The sequence below is a fragment of the Balaenoptera ricei genome, chromosome 16 (genome assembly GCF_028023285.1).
Source record: "Balaenoptera ricei isolate mBalRic1 chromosome 16, mBalRic1.hap2, whole genome shotgun sequence".
In the NCBI taxonomy this organism is placed as follows: Eukaryota; Metazoa; Chordata; class Mammalia; order Artiodactyla; family Balaenopteridae; genus Balaenoptera; species Balaenoptera ricei.
Genome location: NC_082654.1, coordinates 39,620,985 through 39,647,418, shown reverse-complemented (window position 1 = coordinate 39,647,418; position 26,434 = coordinate 39,620,985). Strand labels below are relative to the sequence as shown.

General features: G+C 40.0%; 1 protein-coding gene across 17 annotated transcripts in view; it reads right to left on the bottom strand.

Annotated features, from left to right (window-relative positions):
- Positions 1-616: 616 nt before the first annotated feature.
- The window catches only part of SGMS1 (sphingomyelin synthase 1), a 304,020-nt gene continuing 278,202 nt past the window's right edge, over positions 617-26,434 (bottom strand). For 16 of the 17 annotated variants that reach the window (XM_059899840.1, XM_059899841.1, XM_059899838.1 and 13 more), the window contains 4 exons: positions 21,750-21,867; positions 4,691-4,844; positions 3,004-3,170; positions 620-2,325 (listed from right to left, as the gene is read on the bottom strand). In XM_059899840.1, coding sequence (XP_059755823.1) covers positions 2,146-2,325; positions 3,004-3,170; positions 4,691-4,844; positions 21,750-21,867 — 619 coding nt within the window. In that variant the 3' untranslated portion in view covers positions 620-2,145. Of the gene's footprint in view, positions 2,326-3,003; positions 3,171-4,690; positions 4,845-21,749; positions 21,868-26,434 lie in introns of all 17 variants that reach the window. The other variant, XM_059899855.1, reaches the window with a different exon arrangement.

Sequence of the window (26,434 nt, the reverse complement as noted above, 5' to 3'; positions counted from 1 at the left end):
TTCCCTTTCAGTTTGTGGCATCTGGTCCCATGCAGGAAATCTTCCTAGTTTTACAGTTCTAGCCTCCCTGGTTACATAACAGCCTCCCTTAATAAAGACAGGCTTCGACTGTTAACATCCTCCTTTCTTTCCCACATCAGGAACAGTATCTTTTTTCTTTTTAAAAAGTTATTTTTGCATTACCATCGATTATCAAAGTAGTATTACTATATTTCTCATTTCAGAATTTACTTTTCCTTTCCAACTAAACTGAAAAAGTCGTATTACTTCCAGTTATAGGGGGAAAAAGTTAAGTGACTTGATTGAGAATTAGAGAATTCAAAATTATTGGTAAACAGTGGTCTGCAGTTTGACTTAAACTCATCTGTAAGTCTTTTTATATGTTTTTAAAAATACACTCAATCTGTAGAGGTTACCGAACTTTACAGTACATTTTAAGGAATCTCAAGGGAAAAGAGACATGATTATAAAGGCCCTCTCTCAAACAAACTCAGCAAGGAAATTTCAAAACTCAGTCTTTCATCTTGCTTTAATGACTTCATTTACGACTTTTGTGAAGAATGTGAACACATTAGAAATAGTAGCCATTTATTTTAAGTATCAGTTTTTATTAAAAAGTGCATTTTGATTATTTTATGATCTAGGTAAGCTGTTAATAAGATATCAGTATACTCTCTGGAATAATAACTTTACAAAGATTTAAAACAAACAAAATTTTAAAAGCCTTTTTATTTCCTTCACCATTATTGTTTTACAATACAAATATTACCTTGTGAATACACAAAAAAAACCCTACGGAAGATAATTCTGCTGCACGTAAAATACAGAATGGATATATATACTTCTTCATTCTTAAAAAACTATTTTGTTCTCCACATTGGCAAGTATAGAATAGAATACTTCCCCAAACATACTCATGTTAGGAGTAAAACTTAGGAGTTACATGCAGTTCCTGCACAAATATATTTTAAAGAAATAGATCTCTTCTTTGTTGTTTACCAACAAAATTGCCATGAGAGTATGGATAACTAATTTATAGCTTTCAGTTTTTAGTTAAGTGATCATTTTCAAAACTCTCTTTTTAAAAACAAAGTATTCATGGCTGTTTTCACTGTATAGTTAAAATCAAACTACCAAATAGATGATAAAATAATTGAAGTGGTACCTGTCATTGCCACCTGCTCACAATATGGGAACAGGCTCTGACTGTCTAATTAACTCTCCCATTCTTTAATTCATAGCAATTTAAAAACCATAAGCAGTCTTCTGATTTAATTTAGCTATAATGCAAAATTTAGTAGTGTATACATACATTTATATTTTCATGGAATACTTTATTTTAAATAAAAACATTGAAGATTGCCTACTGACCATACAATCAAGACAAGAAAGGCACTAGAAACATAGACAAATTTCTCTCCCAAGAAGCATTTTTAAATTTTAACTCTCTTTTCTCTGACATGTAAAAATCTTTAAATTTGGTTTTCATAACATCATTTTGAAAAATAAAGTTAGGAAATACTTAGAAAATCACTTTATAACAGAATCTTTTTTTTTTTTTTTTGCACTTTTTGACACACTGTCTCTGCTGATTTTTACAAAATCCAAAGTTACCAAACCTTTCTGTGTCTGTCATTTTTATTTGAATATCGGTGCAACAGGTAGAAAGATTTCAGAATCGAACCCCATTCAGGTACTTAGAAACCTTCATAGAGACATTTGCTAGAAAATGGCTTACAGCCCAATCTTTGGGGCAAGAGATATGAAAAGTATGTTTTCCCAAGAAAATAATACGCTTTATTTCCAGGTGTGACCGGAAAGACCAGAACTTATGATATAAAAGCTTACATTTATGCTGCTGCATCATATACAAAGGAACACGGTGGTTGCAAGGTTATGTAAATCCCAAGCCTATGAACAGGAAATGTGTACCGTGCACGACAGGTTAAATTTTCTTTATTGTTGTCCAACGCGGGTCCTTTGGAGAGAAAAAAAGATCACAGTGCTGACCAGGTAACTCAATCGGTTAAGTCAAGGTCACTGTTGAAAGATAACAGGATAAGGGAGGTGTTCATTTTATGGCATCTTTTCTCATGGAGTTCTTAGCACTTCGGACGGCTCCTCTTTCCCCACCGTGTACAGCTGTTATGTGTCATTCACCAACCGGCTGTATTTAACTTGCCTACCGAGGTGGATTACTGGCCAGGGGAAGGGCCAATGGTAAGATCGAGGTACAATGCCTTGGACATTCCTTTCAAAGTACTGAAATGGCCTGTACCACCACACTCTGGCCAGGAGGTTCATCTGGGAAGCTTCTTTTAGCACCTAAGAGAACACAGAAAGAGAAAACCAAGTCAGGAAGAACAACTGATGGTTCCAGCCCCAAAAGGAACATACACGTTTCTCATAACCTTTCACTTTAGGTTCAAACAGTTTCCATATTAAAATTCACAAAGGCCCCCAGACCCGCCCAATGACCACATACATAGCCGCAGTTTCACACTCCCACCACCGGTCTACACTCTGCACTCAGCTGTAAACTGGGCCACACCCTAGCAGAAAAACAAATAACTCCAATTCTGGGAGTACACGGGGGAATGTGCGGCTTACTCACTCTCTCATCTATAAATAAATACCTCAATTAGTGTTTTAGCTACTCTTCTAGGATGAAAACAGAGAGACTTAATTAAATGTTAAGTATTAAGCTGGTGAGGGGCCAAAGATAGAAAAGAAGGTAGGAATGCAAATCAAGCAAGAGGTGGGCACAGCTTAAAAAGTATTTTCCAGGGACAATGAGAGTGTGATTCTTGTTCTAGAAGGGTGCCATCTCCTGTGTCATTATATTGACGGATCAGCATCACAAGAGACAACACAACCATAGCTGACAACCTCTTAAGAGAAACCGAAGACATCTGTGGATTCTTTGCACTTTTCCCCCTGCCACGCCAGCGACGGCAGGCCAAGAGCAACAGGAGTTACAATCAAATGGGGAGAAACACTCACTTGCTGGTTGGCCATAGTGTGGTACCACCAGAAGAGTCTTGTGGTGATGTAATATGCCACCACCACATCCACAGTGTAGTGGTCATGCGCCAAGAGAATACAGAAGATTCCAACCACGCTGAGAAGCCAGCAGATCCAGTGGTACCACCACAGTCGTCGAGGGGAATCTGAAAAGGAGAAATTTGCAATAGTCCCATTATTCAAGTACCACTGAGGGCACCCAACCATGCCTCAACTACTACTTCTGAATCCAATTACTTTGGATCTTTCCTTCTGAAAACACATCTTTTGGGGGTAGCAAATCTAAGGGCTTTCATTTCTCTGTAACGGAGGTTAGAAGGGAAGCAGCTTATTTCATAAAGTGATTTTCTTAGCCATAGTAATTTATATTTGGTTATTACTTGATTCATATAATTATAAATGTAGCTTAAAAGGACAAATAAGGACAGGTTATTGCATCATGCTCCATTAAAATACAAAACAAAACCGCCCCCTGACAATTAAATTTACCAGGAAATAATTTGGGATTAATGCTCTATACAAAAATCAATACCTTTTGATCCTTATACATAGACTAGGCAATTATAATTGATACAACTGCCCTATTTGCTTTCCAAGCTCTGCAACCATACACTAATTTGAAAGTCTTTGAGATGTCCATTTCTCAAATACAAATAAGAGAGAATCCAAATGCCTGGGAATTCAAGCCCAAGTACGTTCCCAAGGGCAGGGCAGTGTCTGGGAAGTCACCTGATGGGAGATTCAAAATCTCTATTAGTGCAGGCCTTCCTACCTTGTATTCTCAGTGAGTGGGCTTCAGAGGGTCTGAAATTTTAGGCAACAATGTTGTCTTAGTGTGACCTACCCTTCTCACCCTGGGGAAGACAGTTTAGGCTTTTACAGAATTTTCAAGGGGTCCAAGTACCCATCATTCATTTAACCACTATTTACTGAGCATCTACGATGTGCCCAGGACAGGAACTGCTCTAGTCACTGGAATCAATGAACAAAATAGGCAAAGAGCCTGCCTTTGTGGGGAGATCCCTTCCTAGTAGTGAAGAGAAACAATAAATAATAATTATAATAAAGTAAATTATACACTATGTTAGAAGGTATTAAATCCTATGGAAAAGTAAAAAATTGAACCAAATAAGTGGGATCAGCAGTAGCGAGGGTGAAGGGAGGTTCGTCAGTTTAAATGGAGTGGTCACGGTCGGGGGTAGGGTCTCAAGAGTACGTACAGGGCTCCACGGTCCATTTCCAGGAAAATCTGTATTTGGTCCTCTAACAATACAACAACAAAGACCGGCTACCGTTCATTCTCCCTGCACCTCTACTAGTGTCCCTATATGCCATCTATGTTAATTATCACAACCTCTCCCTCATTCATGAAGGAGCTATCAGTATCTCATTCTAAAGATGAGGAAACTATGACTTACAGAGGGTAGAGGTTCTCCCCAAGGTCACAGAGCTAGTAAGTGATAGCACCAGGATTCAAAATCAGTTTGTGACCCAAGTCTTCCAATATGGCATCTCCAAGGATAAGGCTTAACCCCATTAAAGTATTGCAGGTACCAACCAGCAGGCGGTAGGAATCCCGCCCCCCAGGGCCGCTGACATCGGGCCTGTTCTGTTCCCATTTTCCATGCCCGGTTACATTTCTCATGCAAGGCTGCTCTCGACTTACACTCTTTGATAAATAGGTAGGTGAGCGTGAGCATGACCGTGTGGCCGCTGTACAGGTAGTCCCCGCACATGTTGTGGGAGCCCGTGATGGACAGGCCGCCGCCAGCAATGAGCTTCATTATTCTCCGCAGTTGGGCTTCCCAGTCTCCAAAAAGCTGGTGGGAAAAGAAAAAATCAGACTCACTATTAGCCCACATAAAAGTCTGCTACGATTATAATTTATATGCAGAATTAAGCTTTGTAATATTGTGATTTATAATAAGAAATATATATTTGGTCTTCGTCCCTGTTCCTGGCGCAGAGCTTCTACAACCTTTGGAATTTCCCGAGAAGAGATAGAGGTGTCTTTTGTTATTCATAAAAGCCCCTTTCAACCACACCTAGGTTCATGTTCATGAGTTCAAGGTGACTTCTGGAAAGCCCCTAAGGATGGGGGTGGTTGCCAGGAGATCCAACCAGGTGACTAGAGGGTTGGAACCTCTTTCCCACTTCCCCCCACCTCCAAGGAGGGGAGAAGGGCTGGGGGTTCAGTGAGTTACCAATGGCCAATGATTTAATCAATCATGCCTCTATCATGAAGCCTCCACAGAAATCCAAAAGGACAGGGGTTTGGAGAGCTTCCAGCTTGGTGAACATGAGGAGATGCGGGGAGAGTGATGCACGCTCCTTCCCACATACCTTTGCCCTACACATCTCTCCCATGTGCCTGGTCCTAAGTTACATCCTTTTATAATAAACTGCTAATCTAGTAAGTAAAATGTTTTCCTGAGTTCTGTGAGCTCTAGCAAATTAACTGAACCCAAGGGGGGGGGGGGTCACAGGAACTTCCAATTTATAGCTGGTCGGTAAGAAGTATAGGTGACAATCTGAACCTGTGATCAGAGTCTGAAGTGGTTGGGGGGTTGACAGTCAGTGTGAGACTGAGCCCTTACCCTGTGGGATCTGATGCTATTTCCAGGTAGACAGTGCCAGAATGGAGTTAAAGAGGGTTAAAGATTTGCTTGTGTGTGTGTGTGTGTGTGTGTGGGGAAACCCATGTATCTAGTCACAGAAGTATTCAGTGGGGTTTTCAGAGTACAGGAGATGCACAGGAGTGTTTTTCCTTTATGAGCTTATATTAAGACATGTAAAATCCCACCCCCCCCCCCCACCATGAAGTGTGCCCACTCAACATTCACTGCTGTTCAGACAGCCCCTGGAAGAGTGTGGTCCTAGGGATGAAGCATGCAGCTTCAGAGTTTCCCTTAGATGTTGGCACTTTTTAGAGCACACGTCAGCAGATATTTGGTTACTAAATTTTCACTACACTGATAGAGAAAGACTGACTGATTGATTTACTACCATAACTGCCATCTAGGGGAAAATCTCTGGGAAAAATTTAAAGATCTATTTCACACGCTTGGCCTAGAGAACAAATGTTCTACTAACGTATTAGCTAAAGCAGCTGGAGGTTGGAAAGTCAAATATATGAATTTTTTTTTTGGTATGTGATTTTTGGGGACCAAATTGAAGCAAGGGACTGAGTAGGATGTACCTTCAATCTTCTGAAATTACGTGGGTAGAACTGCATGTTTTTCCTTTTAATAAGAGTGAAAAAGTTTATAAATAAATCTACCTGTCTCTGATACAAGTCTGGGCTGGATACTAGAGCGATAAATGGCATGAACAACTCATTCACTGAAACTTTTATTTGCTCTGGCAAATAAAATGTGTGACTGTCTATATTTTATGTTTGTCAGTATTCTTTAAAATTTTGCTTAGCCAATTTAATCACCATGACCCCTTTTCAACATTTAATATTCTGGGCTCTGGGAAACATGTTTCATTATCATTTCCCTTTAAAAAAACTGATCAAGATTTCTAGTTAAGGATGTCAGGTTGAACATACCACATAGCGGATATGGATTTCCAAATTGAAAGGGATCACTGAAAGCCAAGCTCAACAGAAGCAAACAGATCTACATAGCAAGACTCAGCATTATGGAACTTCAGAAACTTGGGGCTAACAAGGGACCTTCAAGCATCCAGAGATCAAAAACAAGCTTCACACAAAAGACCAAGAATCAGGCTTCTTCAAAAGCAATACTGGAAAAGAAAAGGCTTCAGAAAAATGCCTCCAAATTCTGAGGGAAAATGATTTCCAACTTAGAATTCTATACCCAGCCATATTATTAACTGAGCCTAAGCTTAAAAAATAGACCAAGGATAAACTAAAGTCATTTCATATATACAAGATTTCACAATATTTACCACCTATGTATTCTTTTTGTGGGAAATTACAGAAAAGGTGCTCTACAAAGCAAAGGAGCAAACAGAAAAAAGAAGAAACGGGATTTGCTAGGATACCAGCGAAGGGAAGACTGAGAGCTGTGCTGTAGGCCTAAGAGAGGGAGCCCCCTACATGGGTGAGTCAGAGCTCTGGAGATGAGCTAACAGAACACCTAATTCCGCGGCTGCACTGAGTCACAACACGGGAATGAGTAAGTACACAGAAAACTAACAGAGCAAAAAGCAAGGCAATTACGGACTCTACAGGAAATGAAATACTGTGTTGAAAAGGAAAAGTAATTATAGGAAACTATATGACTTGGCTATGAATAGCATTTACAAAACTGTAAGAATGTAAGCTCTGAATACTGAGTTAAATCAAGGACAGAAAATGACACTGGGAAGACGGGATAAGAAGCCTAAACTCCTGTGCTGGGATGGTGGGGCAGGGGAAGAAGGGAAGGAAAAGGCACAGAACACATACAAGCTGGGGGGGAGGATTGTGCGGGGAACACAAGGGCTCTAAATCCCGGCCTTCCCCAGCAGGAAGGCAGCAACAGCCTGTATTAGAAATTATAAAGAAACAATATTGCCATGGCACTTAGAGACCTGAGGATAAACACATACACACACACACATTCTCTAAAAAGAGTTAAAGAAGTGAAGGTAAATACCACAAGACTCAGTTAAAAGAGCTGAAAGAGAGTAGGAAAGCAGGCTGAGTATGATTAGGGCAAGGGTTGCGTACCATGGTTTTTCATAATAAGTCCTGTAGAATCATTTTGTTTCTTAAATTGCATGCATGTATAAACATGATAAAAATTTTTTTGAAAGTTTTAAATTGAAAGTTTGGTCTGGTTCTGTCATAACAACGGATAATAAATAGAAGAAAATTATGGCAAAAAAGCTTAGGTAGTTCTTTGGTTTACATTATTTCAAATTGTCCTTTCGAAACTCCCTCTGTGTTTTTGAAAACTATAAATCATATTCTTGAGCACCATTCCCCCTAAATTTGCCCTCTCATTTTGGTAGGAAAATCTTTGTGGAGAAACTGTATGGGTAGGAAAAGAGGGAGAGATTATGAGGTAAACATGGCATTGAGGAAAAACAGCCAAAAATTAATGCTCCATTTCTAACAAGTGCCCTTAATACATCTATGCTTTCTTTTAAAAATATCTTTCCATGATTGTCAAACCTCTGCAAGGGGAAAGCCTCCTTAAAAGCTCAGTGGGGAACAGGAAAAGAAGGATGGTTACAGCTACCATAAAATTTTTTAATTACACTTCAAGGAAGCAAACAAACTCTAAGACAAATGACGAGACAATCGGAGCAGAAACAACTTAACATCTTTACTGTGTACACAGTACATATAAATCAAGTAAATAAGACCATTTAGGAAACAAAATTTATCAAAGGACAAAGGATGTGACCAGCTGGAGGCACTGGCTCTGTCAAACAAATAGAAATAAAAATTAACATTAACAGGAGCTCATTCTTTCCCATATCAAATTAGCAAAGCTAAAAAAAGACAGCCAATGATGGGGCAGGGACAATGTCACTGATCTTCTCAAACAGGCTCCTTAAAGAGGAGGGAAGGAACGTGGTAAATGCAGCAGCCAGCAGTGCAGGGCGGAAGAGGCAGTGGCCTCTGAAACAGACAGGCTGGGACAGGCTCTCCCCCAATTAGCTGTGTGACCCTGGGCAGCCGAACCACTCTAAGCCTCAATTTCCTCATCACCAACCTGGGGAGTAATATATTTATTACAACTGGCAAAATCCTCTGCAAAAATAATCATCAATATTGACCACCAATCCAAATAGCCATGACCTGTGTGTGACTCAGTGCTTAGTTGTTTCTAGGCACCTACCTCCAAGAAGTGATCCCGAACATGAAGAAAACCTTTACGCACAATATTATTTATAAAAGCAACAAACTAGAAACAACCTCAATGGGAATTGTTAAATAACTGTTCCCTTGCCGTTCAGAACCTGGGCCAGGGGAGTACTGGCAACACCAGGGTTGCCTGTCATTACAGGCATACCTTGGAGATATTTCAGGTTCGGTTCCAGACCACAGCAATAAAGTGAGTATTCCAATTAAGCGAGTTTCACGAATTTTTTGGTTTCCCAGTGCATAAAAAGTTATGGATATTGTAGTCTATTAAGCGTACAATAGCATTATGTCTAAAAAACCAATGTACGTGCCTTAATTAAAAAAATACTTTATTGCTAAAAATGCTAACCATCATCTGAGCCTTCAGCAAGTGGCAGTAGTAATATCAAAGATCACTGGTCACAGATCACGTAACAGATACAAAAAGTTTGAAAAATTGCAAGAATTTCCAAAATGTGACACAGACGTGAAGTGAGCAAATGATGTTGGAAAAATGGCGGTGACAGACTTGTTCCACCCAGAATTGCCACAAACTGTCAGTTTCTAAAAATTGCGATAACTATAAAGTGGAATAAAGCAATGTTCAATAAAATGAGGTGTGCCTGTACCCTCTCAGGACCTACTAAGCCAGAATCTGAGGTGATTCAAATGCACACTATAGTGATTCAAATGCACTGAACTAGGCCATAATTGTTTAATACATTATTTAAAAATAAGCATACAATGACTTTGTAGTAAGTTATATCATAAATACTTTCTTCTACCGAGAGGAAAAAAATGAAACAAAATGTTTGGTATAATTATAACTGTTTAAAAAAACATGCATAGAAAAAATCTAGGATGTACACACTACATGTTAGCATGGTTTCCATGGAAACTGGTAGGAGTTCTCTCGTCTCTATCCCAAGGGAACTTCTATTCCTGCTTGTTGGGCTAGAAAGGAGGGGATTCCTGTGGAGTTCTGCAGTTCTGAGATTTAGGTTACCTTTGAGTACAGGCAGGAGACATGGGAAGAAAACAGAAGAAGAAGAGGAAGAGGAGGAACAAGGGGGAGGAGGGAGAAAGGAAAAGGAGGAAAAGGGAGGAGGGGAGGAGGGGAGGAGGGGGAGGGAGGAAGAGGAAGAAGCAAAAACAGGAGCAGCAAAAACAGGAAACTCCCAGCTCGATCTTTCTCACTTCTCATTTTAGTTTCCTTCACTCTGCCTGCTACCATCTCCCAGAGTCCTCAAAGGGCTGCTCCAGACACTGTGGCCTGTGCTTTGGGTTGCATTCAGTGGGAAAGAGGATGGAGTGTGTACCTGGAGCTCTAACCTCCCCATCAGGAGACTTCTGAGTGCTCATCTTTGAAAGCAGAGATATTTGGGGGACATTCACACAAACACTTTCTCAGTGGGCACTACAAAGCTGTGACAAGGTCTTGCATCTGCATCATTATGTGAATTATGATCTCCTAGGGTCAGAGAAAAATCGCTTTTCAGTAAAAACAGAGCAATTTTCTTCAACTTCTAATGAATGGCCAAGAAATTAAGTAAACTGGCCAAATCGCTTAAGCAATATAAGACATAGAAAGAAACTGAGAGCAAAGGCAGAGGGAGGGGCTTCTGAAAGAGGCAGACCACTCCAGAAGGGTTCAAACCAGTGAGCCTTTGGTTACTAAAAAACAGGTTCCCCCAGTATGTTTTCAATGCTGAATACACAGTGCTCTGATGATAGGCTGTTCACCACCATTCAGTTTGCAGATGGCCTCATGCACTTGCCTTTTCTCTTAACTGCATCTGAAAAGTGGGGACATTTCACTGTTCTTCATCCCCTTCTGGCAGGAGAGGGAGAACCTGGAACCTAAACTCATCAAATAATGCTGCACGAATCAATGGCTTTGGTATAAGTTGGAGGAAGGGCTAAAAGTGAGTGCTAAAGAGCAGAAATGCTATTTAATATAATCCTTGCGTCTGACCAATGCTTCATCTTACAGCAGCCCTGAAACATCAGCGAGGCAGGTCTTAACTCTGTCCTGGGTCCCCCGGCTGTTCAGTTTGGGAGCTGGAATGGGACCCAAGTCCTCTGACTCCACGTATGTATTATCTGCAAACTGCACGCTACCTGTACACTGCCAGCGCCTCCCCAAGCCTGCATAAACCAAGAACCGGATACACATGAAGCAACCTTGCTCTGAGCAGCCTAGGTTCCTTACAAAGGTAATGTCATGCCATCATGCCCCATACCAACCACCAGGAACAGTCAGGTGTCTCTCAGTGGACCTGTCCTCATTCATTCATTCAATGAATCTACGTACTACCACCAGGGCAAATAACTTCTTGCCTTGTTCCAGAAGAAAAGTCTTCCTCCAAAACAGAAAATTCACTATCATCCATGGCATGTAAAGAAAGCTGCTCTTCAACGCCCAGACCACAGGTCAGATCCACTAAGCGAATCAAGCATCACGGAGCAGGATCAGTGGAATCCCCATCAATCCGTGTCCTGAGCAGCCTGCAACTGGGAAACACACGCTACGTACTGCAGTCCCCACCTCAACTTCAACTCCCAAACAAAAGCAGCAAAACTATGCCACTTCCTGAATTTCAACAGGCACATGGCCCTCCTAACCAGTGATGGGCACTTAAGAACTAATTTGAGCCATGAAATGTCCTTGAGCATGACCTTGAAGACTCTGAGGGGAAGACGGTGTGTTGCTAAGTTTGATGAATGCTTTAGATTTCACAGCAGCACTGAGAGGTTCAAAACTGCCGCTTATAATTTCTCAGACCTTCTGTGATACATATATACAATGAAGATGTGGTACATATATACAATGGAATATTACTCAGCCATAAAAAGGAACGAAATTGGGTCATTTGTAGAGATATGGATGGACCTAGAGTCTGTCATACAAAGTGAAGTAAGTCAGAAAGAGAAAAACAAATATCGTATATTAATGCATATGTGTGGAATCTAGAAAAATAGTACAGATGAACCTATTTCCAGGGCAGGAAGAGAGACTCAGATGTAGAGGATGGACGTGTGGACACAGTGGGGCAAGAGGAGGGTGGGAGGAATTGGGAGATTAGGTTTGACATAAATACACTACCATATGTAAAACAGATAGCTAGTGGGAACCTGCTGTATAGCACTGGGAGCTCAGTTCAGTGCTCTGTGATGACCTAGATGGGTGGGATAGGAGGTGGGGAGGGAGGTCCAAGAGGGAGGGGATACATGTATACTTATAGCTGATTCACTTCGTTGTACAGCAGAAACTAACACAACACTGTAAAGCAATTATACGCCAATTAAAAAAAAAAACCGTCCCTCATAATTTCTCATACCTCTTTACTGTCGATTGAGGAGTAAAAAAAAAAACAACAAAAAGGAATGTAGGGTCGTTTCTACATAATAAAGTATTACATTTTGTTTGTACAGAGATTCCAACTTTTTAATGGAGTTTTCCTATCAATTATCTCATTGTAGCCTCACAAGCCTATCAGGTGGTTAGTGTATATGTAATTATATCCATTTTACAGATAAGCAAATAGAGGTGCTATTTTTCTATTTCACAGTGACTCGTTGGGATCAGATCCAAATGTCTTACCTCTCACTAAAGGATCTTGCCTTTCAGGTCCCTGGAAAGAGCAGCTATTGGTGCAAACACTCCTCCAAAAAACAAAGGCTGGACAATGTCTCCAGGTTCACTTTTTTTTGGTTTTTGTCATGCTAATGAAATTGAATCCATTTTACATAAATCATTTAAATATAGTTGAATGGTTTAAAAATTTTATTCATTATTCACTCAAGATCTATTTTTCATAAGTGTTTTTTCCACTTAAATCAAATTTCCCCATCTCTAAAAAAGTTATTTCCATGGGAATCTTTCACGAACAAATTACACATTTTCTGCCTTCTTGAACAAGGTGTTTTCAGTTTGATCTTAACTTTCCTTGCTTTCTGTTGTGCTGTGTAGGAGGGATACTCCAAAGACCTCTAAGCTTACGTCATAAGAACAACAATGAGCATAAATCCAGACGCAAGCCCCAGTTTCGGGTTAACCATCCAGGTGGCTCTGGACAAACCATTTTACCCATTCTAGCTTCAGTTCCCTTATCTGGAAAATGGCGAGAACACCACCACCTCACCCTCAACCCTCACTGCCCAAGGGAGGTAATGTTTATAAAAGTGATTACTCAAAAATTATAAAGTGTATACAAATATCAGACCACATTACAATGATCAAGTTAGGCCCATCTTTTGGGTGAGGAGTTCCTTGAGAACTCAACGCTTAGCAGCCAAGAAGTGAAATTTGGCTCTCCTTACATACACAGCCCTCACGGATGTTCATCTGTGATCACTTTTACGAATTCTTCCCCAGATGGTTATCATTTCATTCCTGGGAAGATTTAGTTTCATCCGCAAATATTATGTCCATCTCAACTGATCTGAAGTAGGGAGATTTCCCTATGCACATTCTGTTAGAACTCAGATATACAACTTTAAAAACATTCTTCCCTCCGCTGAGCTCTGAGGGATTTGGCTCTCCATACTGCTCCATTATCCAATGTATCCAAGAGTCCCTATACCAGGCAGGCTTTTTTTTTTTTTCATGGGGAGGGGTCTCTAAATAATCATCAGCAATAAAGCACTCATCCCCTACCAGCCTCCCTTTCCCCCAGTAAAAACCTAAAAATGTTTTCATGGCCTTTAGTAAGGAGACTTATCAAAGGCTTCATAAAATCTTAAATAAAGGTCAGCTATGGATTTCCATTTACCCAGATACTTATTTGTCACATTAAAGAAATCCAGTATTTCAGTCAGGCAAGATTTCCCTTTAACAAAAATTATATCTGAGAGATTCTGTAGCCTACCTGGTCATGAAGTGAAAATTGAAACAAAAATTCCCTCAAATTTTTGCTTTGAAAATGTGTTAAATCTAAAGAAGAGAATAATGAACAACCTTAGACTCTTCACTTAGACTCATCAATTATCAATATTTTGCCACATTTGCTTCTCCTTTTTCTCCCACTTTTTTTTCCTGGGCCATTTGTGAATTAAGTTGAACACATTATGACACTTTACCCTTAAATGTACAAACAAGGACATTTTCTTCTGTAATCACACTCACGAAATTTAACAATGATAGAATACTATCACGGTTAATAGACATCCTTATTCAGACTCCCCCATAGTCTCAACAATGTCCTGTATAGCTTTCCCCCCGAATCTAGGATTCAATCAGAGGAGACATATTGAGGGTACTTGTCATACTCTTAATTTTTCTTAGTCTACTAGCTTCTCAGTCCTATTTTTTTTTTTTTTAATGACACTGACATTTTTAAAGAGTCCAGTCTAGTTTTTTTATATCAAGAGCATGTCCCTCCATTTGGCTTTATCTGATTGTTTCCTTATGTTTAAACTCAGGTTAAATGTTATTGGCAGGAATATACAGAAATGATGTGTCCTACCCAGTGCATCATATCAAAAAGCATCCGATATCATTCGTCCTGCTGCTGGTTTGATCACTTGGCTGCCAGAGTGTCTGCCAGATTTCTCCTCCGAATACACACCTTTGCCCCTTTATTATTAACAAGCAGTTTGTGACTTTTTGAAACTATATAAATATTACGGTGCCCCACCTTTCACCCAGTGGCTTTAGCATCTGTTGATGATTCTTGCTTGAATTATTACTATAGTGGTTGCAAAATGGTGATTTTCTATTGCTAATATTTCTTTTATATCTAGCAGTTAGTTTTTTCTCCACCAGCACTAATTTTTAAAGTGTTTCTTATTAAAGTATTATAATTAATTACTGTCATAATTTCATTGTGATGCTCAAATTGTCTCACACGTGGCCAGTGGGAGCCTCTCAAGCAGGACAGTATGGCTTCTGAATGGAACCCACTGGCCTGCAGTGTCTGGGAAGCTCTGGAACCTTCCTCAGGACGGAAGTCCTGCTGTCCATCTGCCTGTACTCTGACACAGTGGATCACGCTTCGTGTAGAGTCATACAGCGTCACCTCCGAGGCTCTTTGGATTTCTTCAGTGAATGCTTCTTCACCCTGGTGACCTCTTCACACTAGAAGGCTGCTGCCATGGAGGAAACCTCTGCCACCTTCCCGATGTTTGCCCTGGTCTAGGCATTCCTCATCTCTAAATTCGAAAAACCACACAAGAGAAGCCTCATCTGCCTCCCTTGTGTGAAGTACCAAGGACAGAGATGCGGCCGAACTTCTTGCCTCTGCCACTTAGTACCTGCAGGACAACAGGCAAGTCAAGCATCTCTGGACCAACTGCAACTTCCTCCCACTCATGACTGTGAGACTTCAATGAAGAAACATTGAGAATCAGACCTGGCACGAAACAGGTAGACATAATTTAGCACCGCTCGAAGTCTGCCTCCCCTCCTCTCTCCCAAACAGCTTACTTTCTGCATCACTGGAGAGATGGCTTTCTAAGAGACAGATGTGATCACATCCTATTCACGGCTTCAACCTTTCCTGGCTTCCTGTGGCCAGACTCCTTAGAAGGGTGACCAGACCCCTTAAAATCTGCCCACAACTTGCCTCTCTGGCTTCCTCTCTGCCACTCAGCCCACAGGATTCCACGCCCAGGCGTATCGAACTTTACCTGCGCCCTCAGACTTCCTTTCACACCCTTTCTGTTTTCTCCCTTTAACTCCGCTTGGCAGACACCTACTCATCCTTTTCAGACTTGGCTCGGACGGCACCTCCTCAGGGCGGCCAACACTCCCAGCAAAGTTTGCCACCTTCTTCTCTGCTTCCATGGCAACTGAGCACCACGCGCCTATTACAGCGAAGACTGTAGTCAGAGAATAATCGTATGTGTTACATGTCTGTCACAGCTTCTGGAGGCCCATTTGTCTTACATCATATTTGTGTATCCTCAAAATTTACCCCACACAAGACAGGTCCTCTAGAAATGTGTGTTCAGAAGTAAGCAATCTGCTTGTTTATGAAAAGAAGTCACATCTATAATCTCCCTGCCTCACAATCCCTGTCTCCCTGGCGACTTCCCATAAATAAGAAAACCATTTAGAAAGTTTATAAAATCATGTAAAAATGCATATAACAAATGTTAACTCTAAAGACACAGGAACAACTGCACAGAAAGCATGATCAGAACTATGTAAGAAAAATACACATAAAGAACTAATAAATTTACTGAAACATGAACAGTAGATAGAACCATGAGTGTAAAAATTTTCCTCTTTTTACATTTTTATAATGTATCTATAATGAATGTAGAGTTTCTTTAAAATGGAGAAAAAATAATCTTTTTTTAAGACAGAAAGAAGTGACTTAGTACATTTTTCTTTTTTCTTTTTCTTTTTTTCTCATTCCTGAAAAAGGAAGAGAACAGTGGAGAGAAAAATGGGAAAGTGAAGAAGAGACTTGGGATGGGGAAGGTTACTGGGAATTATAAAGCAAGACATTTTTAAAAAAATGAGAATGAGCAAAATGGAAATTATACTGATGATAAGAAACTAGGAGGCAAGCAGAAAATTAGGTAAAATCAAGCACTGACAATTTAAATTCCACACAATTCAACAGGATGACATGAAGCTATTTTGGTAACAGAACACAAGCCATATTCTGAAATGCTGATAAGGTTAGCAGGAGCTAATCAGAATATCAAAATTTGTCAGCAAGGAGGGCAGCTTTTGAACACTCAAGCTGTTACCTAAGAAAGTAGGAAAGAACTTAAAAAGGTTATAACATCCTAAAAAGCAATGAGTCTTGCGCCTTGTAAGACTGAACACATGCCAGTAAAGAGACCCTTGAGGCTGAGGATTACTACATCACAGCTTAGCATCGAATTGAAGGCGGTGCTTTGATCTTTCTAATTCGTGCAATGCAAAAAAACTGACAGTGGCAGGAAAGAACACGGAAGTCTTTCTGTTATTATATTTGTATTTTATTGTTCCACTTAACAATTAATCTCAGATGTCCAATTAATCTCAGCCTTGTCCAACAGTGGGCTATGTTCAAGTATGCTGGATGGAAAAATAAAAAGACACGTTTCTGAAGTTCAAGAGAATCATTCCACTGAAAACACCATGTCAGATTAATGCGTTAGCCAGCTAAGTACCCAGGATGTAATGTAACTCTCTCGTTTTGAAGGTTTTCAAATCTAAGGTCACCATGGAGACCAAAAACCAGAACCAACATGAATCTCACTTTAATGCTTAGGCATGAGATTAACTCAAGTGATTATTAAAATGAGAGTTGAAAACAGCATAAGTTATTCCTTCTCTTCCAATAACATTAGTGTATCTGTGTTATCTGGGGCAGGTTTTTTTTCTTTTTTCTTTTTCTTGTGGAGTTTGCTAAAACAACAACAACAAAAAATTCTTACATAAAGCTTAGAACATAGAAGAATTCTCAAATGTTTCTGCCTTTTTTATTTTTAAAAACTGAATCCTAAAAAGCTGGAACAAGATGACAAGAAGGTGTTTTCTGGTTGGGACACATGCTCCTTGGAGAAAAGCTGTGTTGAGATTAACAAGGGGTAATCAAGGTTGCACAAACTTGGCAGCCTCGTAAGCCCACCACGGACACCCACTGGGATACGGGACTAGTGCTTCCCAGAAGCTCCTGATCCAGGAACTGAATGCTTCCTTCCCTTCTCACGGCCCAGCAGCTCATCTCTGTTGCCGGACCATCTGATGACAGGCCCCCTTCTCTTCTCACCTCATCATTTCACGTGACGATTACTTCTCTAAGCCATGACATTTTGTGAAAGGGTACACTGCCATCAAGTGAATGAACACTAGGAACAATTTTCTTAATTACTACTGCATACCTGTTGGAACATTTTTCTTAGAAGCCATGCGTTTTGAATACTGGTGTTAAGGGAAGAATTAAGTATACTAATTATGGGGCTCTGTATGTTGGCAGAACCAAGTTTAAGTTCACATGCCCATGTTAAACAAAGTCGTATTCTAAAGCTCAACTCTCTTCCCTTGGAGTTTAATGATGACTGATAACCATAAGAATATCCACCAACCAACAGGCCTTAGATGGTGTCTCAAGTCAGGGGATAACCAATTCTGGAAGCATCGTACTTTAATGTCCTGTCTCTGGCCTTTTCATCCATACCAACAGCTTTAACACCACCCAGAATATGATGAATCACAAATATTTAATTTCTAGTGCTGATTTTCCCCTCAGTTTCAGACGTAGACTGCTAGTTGGCCTGGACACCACCCCTTAGATATCTCACAAGTACCTCAGACTCTATTTGTTTAATCTGAAGTCATTAACTCCGTTTTCCTCCTTACCTTATAATTATCCCAGTGGTAAAAGCCAGTTGCCTTTGAAATCCTTCCTTTCTCTCCTCATTCCCTATATCAAATGTATTGCTAAGCTGTACTGATTCAGCCACTTAAATATTGCTCAAATCTGTCTCCACTTCTCTTATCCCTGGGGCCGGCGGCTTAGCTTAAGGTCCTTATATCACAGCATTTTCCACATTATATAAGATGCAAGTTTGGATGAGGTGGTCTTAAAGCACTTTCCACAAAGGCAGGGACTTCTGTCTACTTTGCTCACCCCCATGCACTCCAGTACCTCAGACACAGCAGGTGCTTAATGCACATTAAATACATTCTCTCTGGATGAATAAGAGTCTAGGGGTTAAGGCGTGATGGCCATACCAAGCTTTCTTATTTCTGTACAGCATTTTACATCGACAGAGCCCTGTGTATTTACTGCCTTCTTTCACTCCCACAAATCCTTAAGATGGTATGAAAAGTGCCATAAGCCCTGTCTTGCCAACAAAGGGACTGAGGCTCTGAGAAGTTAAATGCAACTGCTGCACAGCTAGCAAGTGCTGGACGCCATCATCCTCACTCTGACCTCAGTGTTCTTTCTACTACTGGGTAGGTTTGTATTTTTACAGGGTAACAAGTCCTCTCTCTGTGCAATGGTTCAGAGACAGTTTGACCAAGATTTGGTGGCGAGGATATTGAGACACTGGACTGGATGACTTTCAGTAAGGTTCCTTTCCGTTTTGACTAGCCAAGCCCTGGGTAGGGCTCTAAGGTAGGCAAAGGTGGTCTCTGGGATCTCTCTCGAGCACTATCCCTCACTCCCTTCTGACACTGTTCCCCAGTGCAGTGTTCTGACCCTTGTCTGACCCCTCAGTTTCTTAAGCTTGATCTCCAAGAGGCAGCACTGAGCCTTCAAGACCTTTTCCAAGTCTTCCGTCTAGCTTCAGAAATCATTCTGTTTTACTTGTGCAGTATTCTTGCCAAAGAAATTAGAACAACTGAATCAAGTCTCCAGAGCCAACTTTCTATTTAGAGGAAATATGGAGGAGAGAGGAAGAAGTTAATTGACACTAGAAAGAAGCAAACAGATAAATCCAGAATGTGGGATATTCTACAGGACAACTGCTCTGATCTCTGTAAGTTACTGATGGGGTTTAAAAAAAGGGGGTGGGGGGACTTCCCTGGCGGTGCAACGGTTCAGACTTCGAGCTCCCACTGCAGGGGGCGCAGGTTCGATCCCTGGTTGGGGAACTAAGATTCCGCATGCCGCATGCCAAAAAAAATAAAGGGGGTGTGGGGAGGAGAGTAGGAACTGCTCTAGAATGTAGAGACTTAACAGACAGAACAACTAAATGTAATATAAAGACTGTGGATCCTAATTTATACAAACCAACTGTTTTTTAAAAAAAGGCATTTTTTAAGACAATCAAGATATTCCACGAGTTGGTAATTGCCAATACCAAAGAATTACTGTTAATTGTGCTGAATGTACCAACAGCGATAAAGTTAAAGATAAAATGTCCAAAATTTTTAGATGCATATTAAGTATGTAGCAATGAAATAACATTGTCTGGGGTTTGCTTTAAAATACTTCAAAAGAAAAATAGAAGATAAGATGAAGCAAATGTAGTAAATCTTGATAACTACTGAATCTGGGTGCTGGCATATGGTGGTTCCTTATACTGGTTTCTCTCTGGGATACAGTTGAAAAATTTCACAACAAAAAACTGTTTTTTTTTGAACCCATTCTTCCAAGAGCTCTGTTCTACAAAAGAATTAGATTTAGTGAGTTTTTACTAATAATTTTTGCTAACATTTTACCCCCTCCTGTATACTTTACTTTAAAGATTCTAATTTCTAGAAGACTGTCACAGAAAGATGGCCCTAGTCGGGGTTTCTGGCAGCATGATAAATGAGTGACACACTTGGGTCTGGTTTTGCACACTGTCCCTGCCATTACCTCTGTCTTTACCAAGAAAACCTACAAGCTATATTTAGCTAGGGGATCTTGGCTAGATGTGCTGATGACTCAAGCTGACTCTGTAAGTGCCAATACTAACCAAGAGTGGGGTTGCCGGCAACGCGGTGGAGCTGCAGAGGTCCTAAGAAGAAACAAGGCTGGAACCAGATCAGGGAGAAAGGCCACACACACAGCACGACCCCTTGATGCTGGGTCCATCTTCAACATGGGCTGGACCAGATCCCACATCTACCTAAACTGGTATGACATGTTCCTTGGTGGAGAAACTTCCCATGCACAGACTTTTTTAAGAATCGAACTGCTACTGAGAACACACTTGCCTATCAAGCCAGCCTCCCAGCAAGAGTCTACATCACTGAGTCCTCAGTGACAACAAGGTATTTGGTCTAACTCAGGAGCTGTAGGCAAGTGCCTGAGAGCTTTCACAGAGGATAAAGAAGATGTGAGGCTGGCTTTCTTTGGAAGGGCTGAAGAAAGAGCAAGGAGATGCAGAGAGGCAGGATTGCTGATGGAGATGAGTAGAACCTTGGGATCATTCATTCCTTATGACGGCTTCCCCAGTTACGGAAATAGACTGTAGCAAAAACGGAAAGAGGGCAGTAACAAACTAGCTACCTCTCTGAGCACGTACGTAAGTCTAGGAAGGAAGGGGACCACAGTAAGCAAGCAACCTAAAGAGATCCAGAATTTCAAATGATAAAGACACCACTTTAAAAATCCCTCTTCCAAGGGACTGGATTCTTCAGCCCTCTTCCAAGGTTGTAGCAGAGAGAATGTCTCTTCTGGAAGTAACAAAAGTACAAATGGATGAAACTGAAAGGACGTTCCACTAGCACAAGTGCGATGCGAAGAAATGATTCCAAACACACAGCATTCCATTTTTTCTCCCACCCAAATCGAGGAAATGAGCTTCTTCTACTTCTTATTACATTAAAAAGCTTTAATGTAGTTAAACATTTTTAAAACTAAATCTCCTGTTAATTATTTCATAAAATTCTGATGATCTCCCCAGTTGAAATTATTCCAAGGCAAAAGTTGGGGTAAGGAGTATTATGTGAATCTGATGGAAAGGTAGAGACAATAGAAGAGGAATAAAGTTTATTTTAAAGAAAAGCTTCTGTGCTACTAGAGAAGATCAATACAGCAAAATGTCCCGCCAGGGAGGAGAGATCTTGTTTGGGTGGGTGGAGGGTGCAAAGGGACAGGAATAGTGTCTCTAGCTCTGCTGTTACGGATTCCCAATGTAGGGATTAATAGAAAGAAGGAAAAAATATCATTTGAAACCGAACCTTCCATCTAAGAGAGGGAAAAAGCATATAAAAGCTTCTGGAACTGTATCAAGGGAGCAAATGATATTTTAAAAGTATGGCAGGAAACCAAAGAGCTATGCCCACACACAAAGCTTAACTGCTTCCATCACACTAACTAGACCACATATTTCCCCAGCTGCGAAGCACTGGCAGGGTTTGGGAATTTTAAGAAGGGCGGGGCCACCTAGCTGTATTGCTTAGTAACGTTCCCAGATGAAGGCAAAGGGACTTGATTCTATTCTAAGGAAATTTTCACCTTCAGCCTAAGTCAAAGGACCCCTGGGCAAGATGAGAAACAAACAAAAAGGGAAATTACAGCGAGGAATGGTTTACCTTCGGAGAGCAGTTGAAATGCATACCGGGTACTGGGAGTGTAGTTACATACATTGTAATACACCGATACAGGTACAGCGTGCCAACTATGCAGAAAAATCTTCTGCTAATAATAGACCTAGAAAAAGGGAAAAACAGGGCAGACACTCAGTCATGAAATTTCGCAGGTTCATTTACTTCAAGTTTTCAATGACCCAACAATACAAACAAACCCCAAAACTACTTGAGAGATTGAAATCAGAATTTTATAACTATAGCTAAGAGCAGATTAAGGTGAGGATTTTGAGAATGATATTGTTTTTTTCCTTTTAAATATTAACTTTAAGGCCAGAGGAGTTTAAAACACTCTATATTGCTATTAATTGGGCTTCCTGAGGCCTTAAACATGAGTTGACATTCAACTGATGTACAAGTAGGGCCTATTCTGATGGGTCAGAGCTGACTCAGTACCTGTGGTTAAACATTTAGAGAGTGTCTTTTCTGTCATAAAAAAAGATGTGCAGAAAATTACAATGACATTAAAATGAGAATTCAAAACTTTTCTGACATTTAATGAGCCAAAGACATTAAACCATTGTACTTGTACATCCCAGAAACTGATTATCTTAGCAGATCTCCAAGGTAGCACGATGCCAAGAAAAGAGCCTGTCTCAGTGATAGCATCCAACCTCTCTCTGCTAACTATGTGGCCTTATAGGCTATTGACATCTCTGAGTCTCAGTTTTCTAATCTGTAAACCAGAAATAAGAACATTAGGAATAATGTATGGAAAATCCCTGCCATCCATGCACAATGGCGGTCAACAAACGTATACATTTTGTGGATGAATCACAAAATAAGCAAGAATTAGAATTAGACATCTTTTCCATTTCAAGTTTATTGGTGGTTCTAATGAAATTATTTGATATGTATATGTGAACATGTATACTGAGTTTGATAACTTCTCCTAATAGCAATTTCCACATAGGTTTGGCTTTAACTAGATAAAGTTGTACAAACTTAAGTGTATGCTTGAACAAGAATGTTCCTTCTAATTCTACCTGTTCTATCTTGTTCTACCACAGGCCAGAATCAGAGTCCTGTGGGTCTCCTCCTCCTCAACCTAGAGGGGTTCACATTTTTCCTTGGCCCAGGGCAACCTGACATAAATAAACACAACTGTTTTGGAAACAGTGAACAGGCTTTCCTCTGAGGATACTGAACATTCACTCTATAACTGTACAATGTGCCTCTATTTTTATGCAGGATGGACATCCCTACTGGAGGAGAATTTGTATCATTTGTATTTTTTAACAAGAGGAATGAAGTGATATGTCACTTGTGTGATTAGAAATTAATTTAAAAATAACCCACGTAACTGTATTAGTATTTCATTCATAACTACACAGTTCACGTAAGGTCCTAAGGTTGTACGGGTAGAGTCTGGGTGTTTTGCCTCTTTACCCAGATTTTAGAAACTGGGTCAAAACTGCTTACCACAGAGAATGTCTTATTTTCTCTTATTAAAGCTGTGCTTGCCACCTCCAAGGACAAGAACTTATTCAGCATAAAGCTGTCTTTTATAAAGGTATGTGTCTCTAATTTCACTTGATGAAAAGCACAGTATAATTAAACAATATAAAGAGGGACAATACTAGAGAATATTACTAGACTATAAATGTCTTACCAAAATACTTGAAATACCCACGTGAATTTTACATTGTAAGATACGATGATCATTTTTCTCAAAAAGAAAATGCCCTCTCTCACCATCCTGTTCAAACAAACAGAAATGACTTGCCATTTTACTTGAACTATACGAAAAACATCTACCACAGAAAACTGTTAAGTCTATTTAGATATGTTAATCTCTTCAGATGAAGAGAAACAAATAAAATGACTCCTATCACTCCATTTTGGGAAAGATTACTATCTTAAAATCCCTTTGCCTGACGGTTTCATGGTGCACATAAGATACACACACGCACACCAATAACTATTTCCATATCTCAAACTTGAGTCACATTTGAGAAGCAGTGAAAAGACTTAGGATTACCTGAGAATGAGGTATATGAAAAAATGATAACGGATAAGAAAAGACAAATTCTTTAACAAAAAATACTTTAAAAGTATCAAACGTTAAAGATTCAGTCACATTTACTCTTTGACTTGAAGTGAAAAAGTCAAATGATTTTATCAATGTGACTTCATCAATACTAACACGGTGACAAGTTGGAAGTGACTATTAATAAGAACCTTCTGATCTTTGGTATTTACTTAATCTTTTTGAAAGCAAGCTTAGAATATCTTCAATGTATAATTTTAAACAAGAATCTCCTACCATAAACTTTAAAAAGCAGGATATAAAAGTGTTTCAAAAACTTGTATCCTGTTAAGGTATTTTTCCTTAATCAAACAATTTCACACATTAGAATTCTTTCTTACTTAAGTTTAAAAGTTCAAGATGTGCTCTAAAGAAAAAAGGTTTAAAGTAGTTAAAAATGTAACAAGACAACAAAAAAGCCACAGAGGAAACATTAATGAGGTATTTCCAGAGATTAAGCAAATGCCAAGGACAATATGCACATTATAATTCTCAAAACCACAATGCTGTTCTTCTCACATGGGATACATTTCTCCTTTCACGTTGGAAGGAAGCCTGTTTCCTATCTGCTTGCACTCTGCAATGACTATCACGTCACAGACACTTGTACTTGGTCACGATTATCTATTCTTCTCTCAAGTATTTGAGTAATAGGCTCATTACTACTTTCTCTGACAGAAAAGAAAAACATACTTGTTAAATTCGATAGGGAAATAGGAATAAAAGTGTTAATATTTTATAGATAATCATTAAGACTTGCTAGAATGGTATGTTAGGTCCAGGATAACTTTATTAAACCTTTTACTATCCCTACTTAAAGAGGAAAAAGTACACAGAACCTGATTAATTACTACCAAATACAGGCTTAAAATAGCAGCACTGCTTTGCTTCTGGCATTTGATACAATGGTCTAAAATTCTAAAGAAAAAACGATGAAAGAAATGAATATACTGGAAAGTAAAATTAAAATACTGGAAAGTTCTTTTGTTTCCTGCAAGTTGTCTCTTTCTGAGCTGTAGCCAGAAGACACACAATTCTTTCAGTGCTCAGACCTGCTCTGCCAGCTCTTGAAACAAACAGGTCCTGAGACATAGCAGTGGAACTAAGCAACAATCCCAAAGTAGGAGGCGATAAACACAGGGGACAGCACATGTATCTGGACCAGGATCAGGGAGGCCCACATCTCTGGAGCAATCATGGAGGCCAGTGCACAGTTCAGGTCCCTCCAGTATATGCCACAGGGACAAGGCGTCTCCAGCTTATCTTCACACAGATGCTGGCTCTACCTTTAACAAAGGCTCGCATGATGATTTGAATCATCTCAATTAACTTCCTTGGAAACTGGCTTCCTCACCAGCAAAACCGTATCTTTCTTATGATTCAGAGAAATGCTACTGAGGAATTTCCCCAGACTGTTATTAACAGTAACTAGGGTTTTGCCAAATTTCTCCTCTACGCCGAGCTCTGTGTCATTTAATTCTTAAAATAACCTGCAATGCAAGGCTATGATCCTTATTTTACAGATGGGGAAATTGCAGTTTCAGAGAGTCTAAGGTGAAATATAAATACATTACACAAGACAAAAAGATTCAGGAAATGGCTTCAAATTGTGTAAGAAATCCCAATTTTATTTTGAGACTACACTGTTGTGTACCAATAGATGAGCCAACATCCGATCACATTTAAGCTACATACCAAAACCCACTTAACTCAGATTTTTCACTTAGTGTTTTATGTCATATTTTGTATTGACCCAGACCTCTACAAAATAAGCACTTTTGATAGTTATTTAATGATAACCATGTTACTTATTAAAGTACTGAAAAAAATCCTTCTAGGTATCCAGAAGGAAACTGTCCATTCTTCATTATTGTTTGCACAGTCCGTGCCCAGTTAGATATGCTTACGCCCCCCCTCCAATGTTTGGTCAGTCATTCTGAAATGTCATGCATTTCTCAACATTCTATCTCACCTGAACTTCCACTATGACCTTTGACCTAGTGTCCCTAATTCCACTTGTGCCTCCCTAAAATCCTTTCTACAAAGAGCAGCCAGAATCCTCTTTTGTTTGAAACAGTTAAACAGAGTACGTCCTTTAAAACCCTCCAATAGTTGCCAAATATATTTTGAATAAGATCCAAATCCTTTGCCAAGCCCATGAGGCCCTAGATGATCTGGCCTGCCTCTCTCCAAGCTCACCTCCCACTGCTCTCCCCGTCATTCCTCAACTCCAGTCCGATGCCCTCGGTGCAACTGAACACATCACCCCAAGTCCCTTCTGCCTTAGGTAGGATCTCTGTGCCAGCCATTTCCTCTGCCTGGACTCCTGGAACACTGCCTGTCACTCAGGTCTCTGAGGGACCACCTACTCTAAAGAAGGTGCCTGGTGCTATATTCCATTTTACTTTCTTCATAGCCTCCCACTCCCATGCCCACATGCTGTTGAAGCTAACTCCAAAGAGTTTCTTAAATCTGTTTTCCTCCCTTTAATTCCTTGCTACTAGCCCGTGGATTCCCTGGATTACGACAACTGCTCATCTCTACCTAATGAAGTTCCAACTCCCCTCATGGGCCCCCCCTCCATGTGACCCCAAGCTACCTT